The sequence below is a fragment of the Colletotrichum orchidophilum genome (genome assembly GCF_001831195.1).
Source record: "Colletotrichum orchidophilum strain IMI 309357 chromosome Unknown Scaffold_18.1, whole genome shotgun sequence".
In the NCBI taxonomy this organism is placed as follows: domain Eukaryota; kingdom Fungi; phylum Ascomycota; class Sordariomycetes; order Glomerellales; family Glomerellaceae; genus Colletotrichum; species Colletotrichum orchidophilum.
Genome location: NW_019172974.1, coordinates 220,626 through 233,467, shown reverse-complemented (window position 1 = coordinate 233,467; position 12,842 = coordinate 220,626). Strand labels below are relative to the sequence as shown.

The following is a 12,842-nucleotide window of genomic DNA, read 5'->3' as shown; positions in this document are numbered from 1 at the left end:
TTACTAAGTCGCTGCCACCTCAGGCAAGGGGTAGCGGATAGAAGCAGGCTGAATCTCGGGAAAAGAGGTCTGACCAAGACGTCGAATTATCAGCTTGTCCAATGACACATGACTGGGGTTGATGAGGCAAAGCAATGACTCAAGTTGACTTTGTGCCTGACCAGGGATGACAACTCTGGTTTCCCTTCGAATGGCAACTCGGCAAGTCGAATCACTAAGATAGAGTTGACAGCTTGGTGTCGACGTAAAGAATCTTGAAGCCAACATCCATTACAGAATGAACCCAATCTAACCAAAAGATCGATACCTAATTTTGTGACCGAGGATGTACGTCTTCCTCCTTTCCAGCACCGTCCAGTCCCTTTCGAGAACCCTTAAACGTAGGTAGATTCCAAGCGACTTCTAGCGTCACCGCGCACAGCTTCTCATTGCCATTTGCAGATTTCAGCCCCCTTGAACACCTTGGGCTGAAGGATCATATCAAACCATGGCCGAACTCTGTTCCAATCCGGTCGCTAGTGCTATGCAGGCAGCAGGCGCTAGCTCCGCAGATACAAGTCTCTCCCGGCGCCTGGGTTAGGCGACGCCTGGACTGTTTTACTGGGTTAGGGTGGTTGTGTGTTCCTTGCTGTTCTTCTACTCGATTTACTACCTCGTAATGAGCTATTAGAACGGGGAGAGCGGACGGGCGCGGCGGACGGAAAACAACTGCAGCCGAGTCCATGTGGATTATCCGTTTTTTTTTTTTTTTCCCTTTTTTTAAAGTTTCGGTGGGGGGGATGTTGTTGATTCGGAGTGGCAGGACTTTTCTGAGTCGCTTTTGATGCTGCACGTCATGATCGAGGTCCAGATACCAGGTTGGTGTGCCTTCGTAGTTGGGGCATGGGACTGAGATAGGCGCGGCCCCTAGTTCTTGTCCCGTGTGCTCTTCTTGCCGGTGTTCGTGCCACTGTCTGGCCCTGTTGTCCGCGCGGCGTAGATGGAATGAAGCAGGGACGTGGCTCGAGGCGGAAGTGAGTATGTAGTGTCAGAAGAACTCCAGAAAAGCAGTATAGATTTTTTCGCCTCTATCACCTGGTTTGCGGTGCCGCCTAGGCTCCTTTGGTTCAATCTTGATGTCAGTTTTCTAGTGGTCGAACCGGTATTTAGAAGTTCCTTCCCTGCTAGAGTCGTATTTTATCTCCATCTGAGGTTCGGGAACTTCATAGGGAGCGGAAAATCTCCCGGTTCTCCCCCCTGATGCATCACATTGTGAGCCTCGTTGCGAGAGATCTATGACGAGCTTAGGTCAACACGATACTGAGACACGTAATGCCAGACATGATTGGTCTCGTGGGCAGTCTAGAGCTTCCGAGGTCCTTCCTATGGAAAATGTCACGGATTTCTGTGCTGCTCGAGATCCTCGTTGCCGCGTAGTCTGACTATCAAATCCTCCCAGACAGCTTGAAACGGGGGCCTGCGCATCGGCAGTCTTGCAGAGTCAGCAGAAAAAGAACACAGCTGTCAGAATTCCTTCCAGGTTTGGTCTGCCTCGACCACCAGACGGTTCAACCACATGCACGGGGCCAGGCATGAGACCATGTCAGCCTGAGTCCAGACCGCACCCGGGCCATTGCTGTCTCTACGAGAGCCTACAGAAGCTTCGAAGATCACCCCATGGCGGGTGCTTGGGTTTCAGAAGCTCTGGCCTGGACGGATAACTTTACGACCCAGCCCCATGGGATATAAGGCGGAAATATAGCTGCCGACGTACACTTGATTACCAGCGGCCGCCGGCCGCGGATGGAATCCCCATTGGCTGCGATGACGCTCACCCAATCAGGTTGGGAACTGTTCTTTAGAACCGGCGATGCTCTGTCGCTGGGGCCATCGCCGGCTGACTGACGTGCGAGGCGAAGCGTGAGAGCCTCGGCGGAGCTTACCTCGTACTGCAGCTCGGCAGTTGATAACCAGGTTGGATTACATGTATGAAACGGTATTGATTACATTCTGAACGACTCGCGTTCGTATTATTGTACGATGGCACTCGTGATACCCGATCGATAGAAACATAATTACGACTGTTTTGGGTTTAATCAAGCCCGTTCTCAACCGTCTTTTATCCGTCCGTCAATCTGGATGTATCCGTACATTTATGTGAAAATCTTCCAAACTCCGTCGCTGAATAACTCGGAATCGAATAGTAAAATACGAAAGTGACGTATAACACAAAGGGACTTTCTACAACGCAATCCCAAGAACTTGGTCCGCCTTGGTAGACTGAGGCGTCTTATCCCAACAGTGGCCGGCTTCTTCCTGTTCCAGCCTGAGCCAATGGAAATCTGGCTTGAAATCCGGGTTGACGGTTCTCTCGAGCGGTTTATCCTTCCATGGTGTCGCCATCGGCCTTATGACTCGCGGCGCCACGGCGCGGCCAAATGTTGGCTTTTCGGCGAACAAGGTATACCGCAACGACTTGCTCCTTTCTTTTCGAGGCGCGGGCGGCTTGTTGCGGGAGCATTTGGCGAAGAGAGGAATGATTGGCGGTATTGACATGCAGACGATACCGATGGTGCACTCTGCGATGGAACAGAGCACCCAGGAGACCCAGTTGTCTGTTACATTTGAAAGTTAATACTTCGCCTCATTGCTTGACCTCTTGTCTTTGGATATAAGGAGAGCTTACAGGTAACGTCAGAGTCACTCAGAGGCTCTAGATTGATGAGTTTGATGATCACCGCAGCACAGGAACTGAGTCTTTGGTCAGTTTGAACGTTCTTCTCCAAGCAACGCCATCCCGGTCAAAACTCACAGTCCAGAAAATGCAAAGAGAATCGTCAGCAGAAGCTTCTTGCTCAGCGCCATCTTCATGCTCCAGATGTACAACAGAGGCATGGTGCATAGCAACATATCGATCGCAATGTTCAACGCCGCGCTGGCATGGAGGAAGTCGATGAATGGATAACAACTCGCGCCGCTGATCGATGAGTCCCATGCCGCAGTAATAGGCTTGCATTGAAAGATGACGGCAAAGATGGACGCCAGCCCAAATCCTCCAGTGATGGCAGCCGCACTGTACATAACCCAACGCGCACTTTGATGTGTCGTGATTCTGAGAAAGGAGCAGATGGCTGAGAGACGTGTGAACGCGATTGCGCAAGGGTATAGAGTAGTAGCGATGAAAATGAGCTACAAGGTCCGTCAGTCATTTCCATGCAAGATTGTAATCTCATGAGCTCTCCGCAGTCCTTACCTGAAGCAAGCTCTTGGTGTTGTCGGGGAGAAATTCAGCATCGAGATTCCAGTAGTGCTGACCAAGACCGAGGTCGGTAGCTAACATCATTGTAAGTGACAGGGCTAGAATGACACTTTTCGGCGCACGAAAGACATACCAATGGGTAGCAATGCGCATACTGCGAATGTGAAAAGAGCCGCGATAATGACCAGCACATCGTCGCTGAAGAAGTTGCGGGTTACCGTGCAGCGGACGATAATCCGTACAAGCACTATTATACCGACGAGGACAAAAGCCGTCAGGTTGACTGCCCAAACTACTGCTACCAGACTCCTCTTGTCACCGACGTCTTCTCCGGTCTGAACCACCTCCAGCTCTGACCCGTTGGCGAATTCGCTGTTCATGTTTGGTGTATATAAACTAGGAAAGGCGTACAACTGTCATCGATTAATCATGGCGACACTCAATGTCGGCGGCTGCAACTGAAGTGAAGTGCTGGAAAAAAGAATGAGAAACAAATTTGCTAACAGAGACATCAGACATCATGGCGAAAGCGCGTCGCGTGGCGGGAGACGGTTGACTTTTCTATGCACACGCAACAGTCTTCTCGAACGCACATGCATCACGGCCGTTGTCATGAGCATCGGCAAGCCACGGTGGTTTCACGAGTGACATTTTGCGCCTCTTCCCCTCGGCGCCGCCTAAGACCAGCAGATCAAAGGGAAATGCCACCGAGTGCCGCGTCGACCAGCGCGAGCTAGCAACATCTCCCAAGGGCACTACTCCGTGCAACGTCTTTGTAAAAAGCCCGAGTGTGTGCGTGCATACTCGTGTTCATCGAGGGCGATACAACACGGCCCTCCAGAAGATTCTGTATGAGAAACGACATCATTCTCAGTGAGTATAGCCGAGGAAAGTGTCCAGCAGAGTGACTACCAGAGTCAACTCTACGCGTTCGTTTGAAACTGCGAAGGAAAGAAAGATGAAGGGCATGTCTCTTTGGAACATGAAAAGAAGATTAACGGCACAGCTTATCTCGGCGCCAATCGACAAGAGGCCGCCACAAGGCCTCCCTCTCCAATTCTCAACGGGGAGCACGGCCAGATCAAAATTAGCATTCCCAAATTAGACCGATAAACCCCCCCAAGAATCATCGACTAGCTCACCATAAACAACTTAGTGCCCCGGATTGGGAGGGGGCTAGGCCGTAGTGCACTGGCGCCTGGTCCACGAATTTCTTCACTTGCGACTCACCTGACGGGAACGGACCGTCTCGATGTGATATCACGGCAGTCCCAACACGTGGGATACAGGCATCTGTGAGAAGTTCGACGTTCATCTGGAAAGCTGCTATTGAGATCAGCGTGGCATATTGTAATGGCCAAGGCGCTAAGTGTGCATCTTCTTGTGAGATTGTGGTTATTGTGCGGGAGATCATCCTTGGTGAAACGCGGTGTAATTATTACTAGTCTGTGAAAGGTCATTACATATTCTCCAGCTCTCGCGACGTTGGCAAGCATGGTTCGATCTCATCGCTGGAGAGGTGGTGACTACCATGCTTGTAGGGGCGCGAGTCCGAGAGTCGACAAGTATTTGTTCACCTCAACTGTGGTATGATCCCACATGCCCTTCACCTGCTTCTCGTCCTTGGCGACTGGATTCGGCGTCACGATCTTACCAAATGGCTCTATATACTTACCCTTGTACTTGTCGGCGTTCTCGCGAACCTTTGTGGCAGTGGCTGCGAAGACGGACGTGATGGCGCCCTGGTCGACCGTGAGGAAGACCGACCTAACGAGCGAGAAGAAGTAGTTCCCAATGTTCTTGGTACCAGGACTGGCCACGCCACCCGGGTGCACCGAGATGGACAGGATAGGTAGGCCTTGCTCGTCCAGGAGTCGCTGCAACTCTTGGGCGAAGAGGAGATTGGCGACTTTGGAGACGGAATAACGGATCATGTCGACCACGAAGATACGGTTCGTGAGGAAGCGCCAGTGCCAGGGGTAGTATGGCACGGGCTTGGTCAAGAACGACGCAGAGTCGAAGGTGAATCCGTAGTTGGACGGCAGCATTTTGTAGTTGACGTTGGAGCTGAGTGTGATGATGCGCACGTCGGCCCCGTCTTGTTTTGTTGCTTCCTTGAGAAGCGGCAGTACGCCGTTGGTGAAGACAAAGTGCCCTACGTGGCTATTTTTAATGTCATATTAGCCAATATGTTTCTGGGGGTTTGAGGAGTATTTACTTGACCCCCATGTGCCATTCCCACCCGGGCCCTGTCGTCTCCGTCGTGCTGGAAGCTACACCGGCATTGTTGACTTGTTGGTATCCCGTCAGCAAGGCTTCATCCCCAAATCGAAAAGATACAATGGCAACTCACTCAAAATGTCCACCTGGGTCTCCTTGCTCTTCAGTTCTTCGACTGCGGACGCGACCGACTTTAGGTCTGCCAAGTCCAGCGGAAGCCAATGAAGGTTGTCGGCTTCTATCGCCGGGTTCTCGGTCGTCAGCACGGTGCGAGTTTCGTCTGCCTTGTCCTTTGATCTCGCCGTAAAGTAGACCTTTGCGCCGCGAAGGGCGAGGTACTTCACGGTTGACAAGCCAATGCCTGCACTGTGGGTGTGTCAGAATAATTCGTTGCTCCCTTTGAATGGCCCTAATGCGTACTTCCCGCCAGTCACGACGACCACTTTACCATCAAGATTAGGCATGTCAGTGAGGGGATCCCACTGGCTGGACATCTTGAGCTGCTTTTTGACTTTCAATTGAAGCTAATTTCAAGGAGCAAATCGGTCATGAAATTTTCGAACCGGACCAAACCACTGAGTTTGATTCCGCTCCTTGTCACTATACTTATGACGTTCAGCGCGAAGGATTCATTGTGCTAGTAACATTGTATCATTTGCTAGGCATAAAGGCCTACGTCTCCTTTCTCGGACACTTATCCACGTTTGCTCATGTAATCAACCCGCACACCGATGCCGAAGCCGACGGAGGGGCGGAGAGCCAAGGTGAGTGGGGGTTCGGATGGGCCCGTTACTGCTCCCTGGTTCTCGTCCGATTCGGGATAATGCTTTTCTGGGCATTCTCCACCATTGCTGGGACGGTTGAATCGTCCGAGGTTCCGATTCGTGGATTGTCTTGACGCTATCCATCGGTTGCCCTTTGATGCTGGGATCAGGTCGAGACGATGAGACATATCATTGGTCAAGTTCCGCATCACAGCCAGAACCAACAAACAAAGGAAGTCGAAGGACGAGGAGGGGCCGGAGAGGGATTCATAGCCCGACTTCGACGACACGGTCAGCTTCGTGCGTCCTCCAGACCTCCTCTTCTGTCGACTCTGCCACACGGCCTTCGCGTTAGTCAGGGTCTTACCTACTCCTCTCATCGTACCCCAGGAACGTTGTGTGTTGTGACCCGAGCGTTTGCTGGAATAGGCAAATGCAAGCCTTATTCTCAGATCACCACGGACGTCTCCTGAGCCAGTGAGGCGCGTTCAAGTCACCCATCTCGTCCCGACCCTGCGGTTCAGTTCGATTAGCGGCTTCCTCTCGTCTTCTGGCAATTCGGTAGCGAAGACCGTCGCTCCCTTGCCAGGGTGAATTGGGAAGGGTACGAAGGGTACGCCATCCAGGCTCGTCCAACGTCCGGCCGTCACTCCTCCCCTCTCTCGACGCACTATATGCCCTGCCCGCGATGCCGTCCCCAAGCAAGGGCAGGTCCCCGGAGGATGGGTTCCTTTTTGTACCCATCACCCACCCGAGCGAGTCCAAGGCCTGGAAGAAAAAGGTCAGATCGCATGCCGCACGAAATCCAAAGGCCCGTCAGCAGCGGGTAGCCGCCTATCAGCAGTCAACCACACCCCCTCATGGTGGTCAACTCTCCCTCGGCCAAGGTTTGGTAGAAGACTCCCCGGCTCGCCCGTCGATCCAGTCTGTGAGGTCATGGCTTGTCACGACCCTCAAAAACGGCTCGCGTTCCGGCCACACCCCCCTTCTCGCCAACAGCCCAATATCAATGCTGGGCGCCGCTAGAACAGATCCATTCAATACCTTCGTTAGGAGGGTCACCATCCAGGAGCAAGGGCTTCTTGACCACTGTGAGTATGCGACCCGAAGATTTAGCACAACATGTGTACCAGCTTGCAGATTTTGCGGAACGGTGTTCACGAGTCTTAATGGGTGGGCTGCGGGAAAGGGTGATCCCCCCCCTTCCTTTGGATCCGTTCCGCTGGTTGCTTATATAACAGGACCGCATTCTGTACCTTAGGAAGCTTATAATACTCTCCTCGATCGGGCCAAGGCCAATGGCTGACACTGTCGGGATGCAGTTCTTCATAGCATGGCGTTGTTAGAGTTGATTCGTTTGCCAGACATGGAATTGATGGTGCAAGGCGAAAGGACTGCATTCTGCAAGACGATGACCACCTACTGGGTGCAGTCAGCCCTCTCTGACCCGGGAATGCTTTCGTTGGTACTTCTTTGGTCAATGCGACACCTTGCCACCGTACGCGAGCAGGGCTACTCCGACCCCATGATGACGATGTACAAGATGGAGACCATCCGTCAGCTCAACGCATCAATAACCAGAGAGGGGAACAACATCAGTAACCTCACCATGGCCAAGAGCCTCTGCTTGGCATCAGACGCTGTAAGAGTTCCATATATCCTCAAGGGCCAAGATCACATGCCCATCAAAAGAGTACAAACACAAGACACTAACATCATCATCCAAGAATTTGGTTGGAGAACCTGAAGTTGCCGAAAAGCACATGAAAGCTGTGGAGCGCATGGCTCTGTTGGCGACCGGAGGAATGAAGGCAGTTGAAGGAGAATGGGATGGCGCGCTCAATGATCTGACAATGTTCTTCAGCGAAAATGATGAATCGCCGGCTCACATAGCACAGGTTAATCTCAGCTTTAAATCGGAGAAACCACAAAGGCTAGGGGGAGTGGCCCGGAACATGGACTATGTACTACGTCCGACGAGAACTTCCTGATATACTAATCTCGAAATTCATCTCTATCAATACTTGATGTTTATGCTGGTACCGATGCTTTTTTGTCTCAATTAAATAACACACCTGCACACCCCTGTGTGTAACCTAGGCAGTAGGTACATTTATGCGCTTGACTTATGAGCCCACACCCTGCGGGTAGGTGAACAAGCCCTTGGGGTCCAATTTAGCCTTGATGGTTTTCAAACGCCCCAGATTATCCCGGTAGTACTGATCCTGCGCATCTGCATTGCTGAGCTGAGAGTCGGCATAATTGACGTACCGACCCCAGTCACTCTTCGCCATCGTGTCCGTGACGGACAACATCCAGTTACCGAGGAACTTGTACCCGGACTTAGGGTACGTGGAAAAGCCAGAGGAGTCGTAGAACTGCCACATGAATACCTTATCGCGATGCGCGTATGCTGTCGCCGAGTTCGCGACCTGAGCTGTTTTGGTCTTGCCGCCGTGGACATCAATCAAGACGAACCAGTCAGTGTTTGTCGACTTTGCCGTGTTTTGGTAGTAGTCGACAAAGGCAGAGAAGCCCACATTCGAGACCGTCTTCGTTATGAGACTTGACGCGTAAAACGTATCCGTTAGACTCTGCGGTCCAGTCTGGTCCAGAGTCCCGCCAGCGAAGTGCTCCAGCTGACCGATCCAGTCAGTCTGGGTGATGTTGGCGCCACCAATGTCGATAACCAGCGGGGACAGGAACTTCTTGAGCACGGTGCGTGTCTGGTCTGCGGTCCCAAAGTAGAGACCGTCGAACGAGGTGATGTCGTGGGTGAGGACGGCCCGCATGTTCAACTCGAGAGGCTTATCGTTCTGGGCATACTTTTGGAGAGCCACCAGAGCCGAAGCCAGCTTATCCTTTTTCAAGGCGAATGGGACCTTGAACCATGTGACGACGGAGGGAGCTTCAAAGGTGTTGAACTTGAACTCGGTGACGATACCAAAGGAAGATCCTGCACCACGGAGGGCCCAGAAGAGATCCGTGTTCTGGGTCTGCGATGCCTTGACGATCTTCCCGTCGGCCGTGACTACGGTTGCCTCGATGATCCAGTCCTCCGCAAGGCCCCACATTGAAGATGAGAAGCCGAAGCCTCCATGCAAGACATGTCCCATTCCAACACTGTCGATTAGGTGTTAGCCTCTTCTTCAGCTGGTCCAAGTACTCCAATGCTTACCCAGGACATGAGCCATGAGAGATGGCCCGGCCCCCTTGATCAAACAGCTCCGTCGCGATATGGCCGAGCCTCGCGCCCGCCTGAACAGTTGCAGTGTTATCGGAGTTCAACGTGACCTCGTACATCTCGTCCATCCACACAACAACGTGGCCGTTTTCACCACCGAGCCCTGCGGAGGAGTAGCTGTGGCCACCACCCCGCGCCGTGACCCTGAGATTATACTGCGCTCCGCACTTCACGGCCGCCTGCACGTGGCTGACGTCGGTAGCCGTTACGACGACGGCCGGAGTATACTGCAAGCGAGAGTTGTAGGGCCGAATGTCGTCGGACCAATCTGAGGATGAGGGCACGGAAACCGGTGCTTTGGCGGCATTGAGACAGCCTTGGACTGTGTTGTTGGATGTGCCGGGCTTGCTTGCTGCTTCGGGCAACGGGTTGGATCCGGCCAAGGGAAGGCTGCCAACCGCTAAGGAAAGAATAATGTTGGACCGCATGATTTCAATGAGTGTGAACGAGTTTGGCTTGTGAGGTGGGATTCCTTCGGTCTATTCGCCATGCTATGGAGGTTTATTATATGTTGCCGAGCCATAAAAGCGACGCCTGTTTCTGGTGCTGCGGATAGGGCCGCTCAACGCCTCTTTGATACTTGAAACCGATCTCCACAGTATCTTTGCACGGGTCAATCTATATGTATGGATTTTCTGGTGATGAGACCAGACCATACAGAGATGCATCGGGTCCAGAGTTGGTGACTAGTCTGGTTGTCTGGGGCCAGAGTCGCAAGTAGTTTAGCCTGGAGGACCGATCTGTCCGCATCGACGGAAGCAGCCCATGGCCAAGCCGATCGCAATTGAGTCCTTTCAGAATTGTGGTCAAATTTACGGCAAGTCAAATAAACATTCTGAAGTGGCGCCCGTAGTTTCGGGCTCTCCTGGCCCGCAGCCCACCTTGTATCAGACATCGCATTCCTTGGTTCTAGGTAAAGTACCTATCTTGAGCAACCCTCACAGTCCACAGAGATCGCGAATCGACGCAAGACGTTGAAGCTCAAATATGAAAACACGCGTTAGATTATAATTTCCTACTATTTGAGACTGTGAACGGGACGTACAGCCTGGCGCAGGAGCAATTCATAAGATGGCTGCTTCGTTTCGATGGTCGGATGTATCAAATCAATCATCACCTTCCAAGTGCTACATTTCAATACATTCGGGCTACCCCGAGCAAGGCTTAGCCACTCCTCGGTTTTAAATTGGCAACTAGCACACCTAAGGTAACTAACTGGGTCGCCCACCCATACGTTGTTCACCAAAAGGCACGTAAACATCAGTCTTCGATTTGTAGCCTAGTTGCAATGAATTAGTTCGGGTATTTCCTAGGAGGCCAAGCCCGTATCCGTACTAATATCTAATATCAGCTTGTTCAAGCTTACGACGAGAGAGCATCTTACTGTTCTTGCTGGTGACTATCGAGAAGATCTTGGCGATGGAAACGCCTGCCACAACCAGGAAATCCACAGGCTTAACCATTGTGGTGTCTGTTTTGATGACGCATTAAATTATCTCTTCTTGTGTAGATCTGTAAGTTGCATTAGCATCTGCGAGTCTACTGATTTTGTCCGCACTGAAGGCTACTTGAACCATACCTTGAGACACGTTGGACAGGTATAAAAACGCCAATCTTTACTGGCCCTACTCACACAGCCATCTATGGGCGTTTTTGACACTGTCCGCTGGTCTGCGGGCGAAATTGTTGATAGACCCTCCGCAGCCTCCTTGCGTGGACTCAAAACTTGGCTCCACCGGGTCTGAAAGCGATACCTGGGGGAATCGCCATCAAAAGCCAACTCATCAAGTGTGGTATGATCTTGCTCGCCTCCCAATACATCTTCGTCCGAGTTGATTGTCGCAGGAAGGGCTGAGAGTGATATTTCCTCGAGGTGCGCCGCCAAATGATCAACAATGTCCAACTTTTGCACTATCTCCTGACAGAACGGACACCTGGGTTGGCAACTTTTGTCAACATTGTGTCCGTTTGAGAGGTGACCGATCCACTCCTGACGGCTCACGAAGGGCTTGCATCCTCGAGGACAGGTAGTGTCGTGGCAAACCCAGGGTCTAAGGTCCCGGAATAAATGTTCCCTGCGAATATGACGTCAGTCTCGATTCTTTATCGCGGAAGAATTCGACTAACTTCCAGGTAGAATTATTCTTGAAAGAGACCCTGCCTCCACAGGCCACGCATTCAAAAGGCTCCCCCTGCTTTGCGGCTGTGGATAACGGTGGAATTTTCACGGAGTGGCTGTCCTTCTGACGGTAAGACATGAGTGTCGCGGCATACGGAGCTCCTGTGTGAATGGACGTTCCGATGCCCGAGTCATTGAATTCAGTAGAACCAGCGGCATTATCTTCTGTTGGAGTACCCTCAGCATTCTTTGCCCTCAGCTCATTCGTCCTGAGAAAGCGGTCAAAGTTGGCTCTAGCAAGTCGGTCTCTCATGTCCTTTTCTGCTCTCGGGTATCGGTGTGACAGCATGTCGGCGAAGAACTGATGTGGATTAAATGTGGCCACAGCGGCTCCAGAACGGGGCACCTCGATGATGTTGCGATCTTTTATTTGACTGTTGATGAGAGGTCCGAGGTCGAGAAGGCACTGCACTGAGAGGTCGATGTCCTGTATGATGCATTCGAGCTTGTCGCCCTCGGTTGCCGACAAGTCACTGCTGCTGTCGCTGTCGTTATCATTCTCGGTTTCCCTGCGAAGATGGCTTTGGAGGCCTTCTGACAAAACGCCTGATGCATCAGAAATGGCTGTCTTCAGGGCGAAGGGGTCGACATCTCCTGGGATTCCTTGCTCTGATATTAGGGGAATGAGTTCTTCAAAGTCAGCAGAGCGCACGCATTGGAACCTAGGGGAAAAGGACACGCACTGAGCAAAAGCAGACTACCAACGGATACCATTAACTCAAGCATAGACCGCTGCAATACCCATGATGTTGCGAGGGCCTCATCCAGATCTCCTTCATTGACACCGTATCCTGAGGCCCACAGGATCAAAGTATCACAGGTCTTCTTCAAGCAATGCCGGTTACTTTGAGGGAGGTCGTCACGCCGCTCGATATTTCGCACGATGCCTCTGAATGCTCGGATGGTTTCGGTGCAGAGAACGCCTGCGACACTCCGGGCGTCCTTGTCGGAGGCGTCGACATCCCACTTGCTAACACGCGACGCGGTAAGCTCGCTCTCACCAGGCCCAGGAGTCGATTCGACCGAGTCCTTCTCTTGGTACAGTGACATTGGAACTGCTCATGAGGTCTGTCCATCGAGTGACAAGATAGTGAAGCAAAGTGATCAGAAAGAGGGGTAAATGCGCTCTTGGCTACGGACAACGAATCATAGGGGCCAGATCAGGCTGCAGCCGTGCAGATGAGGCGGAGGCCCCAT

The 12,842-nt window shown here is 52.1% G+C and overlaps 5 protein-coding genes across 5 annotated transcripts; 1 reads left to right on the top strand and 4 right to left on the bottom strand.

Moving 5' to 3' along the window:
* Positions 1-2,220: 2,220 nt before the first annotated feature.
* CORC01_03086 (uncharacterized protein) lies at positions 2,221-3,618 on the bottom strand (the record flags this gene model as incomplete). The annotated part of the gene is made up of 5 exons (XM_022614736.1): positions 2,221-2,594; positions 2,666-2,730; positions 2,792-3,168; positions 3,233-3,312; positions 3,372-3,618. The coding sequence occupies 5 exons, from the start codon at positions 3,616-3,618 to the stop codon at positions 2,221-2,223; spliced, it is 1,143 nt and encodes a 380-aa protein (XP_022478738.1).
* A 1,146-nt stretch (positions 3,619-4,764) lies between these two features.
* CORC01_03085 (daunorubicin C-13 ketoreductase) lies at positions 4,765-5,952 on the bottom strand (the record flags this gene model as incomplete). Its single annotated transcript, XM_022614735.1, has 4 exons — positions 4,765-5,401; positions 5,457-5,529; positions 5,592-5,824; positions 5,879-5,952. The coding sequence occupies 4 exons, from the start codon at positions 5,950-5,952 to the stop codon at positions 4,765-4,767; spliced, it is 1,017 nt and encodes a 338-aa protein (XP_022478737.1).
* Positions 5,953-6,910: 958 nt separating this feature from the next.
* CORC01_03084 (uncharacterized protein) lies at positions 6,911-8,213 on the top strand (the record flags this gene model as incomplete). Its single annotated transcript, XM_022614734.1, has 3 exons — positions 6,911-7,313; positions 7,545-7,864; positions 7,950-8,213. 3 exons carry the CDS (start codon positions 6,911-6,913, stop codon positions 8,211-8,213), a joined length of 987 nt encoding a protein of 328 aa, XP_022478736.1.
* Positions 8,214-8,348: 135 nt separating this feature from the next.
* CORC01_03083 (FAD binding domain-containing protein) lies at positions 8,349-9,894 on the bottom strand (the record flags this gene model as incomplete). Its single annotated transcript, XM_022614733.1, has 2 exons — positions 8,349-9,345; positions 9,401-9,894. 2 exons carry the CDS (start codon positions 9,892-9,894, stop codon positions 8,349-8,351), a joined length of 1,491 nt encoding a protein of 496 aa, XP_022478735.1.
* A 1,570-nt stretch (positions 9,895-11,464) lies between these two features.
* Positions 11,465-12,695, bottom strand: CORC01_03082 (uncharacterized protein; the record flags this gene model as incomplete). The annotated part of the gene is made up of 3 exons (XM_022614732.1): positions 11,465-11,541; positions 11,715-12,254; positions 12,329-12,695. The coding sequence occupies 3 exons, from the start codon at positions 12,693-12,695 to the stop codon at positions 11,465-11,467; spliced, it is 984 nt and encodes a 327-aa protein (XP_022478734.1).
* Positions 12,696-12,842: the final 147 nt, after the last annotated feature.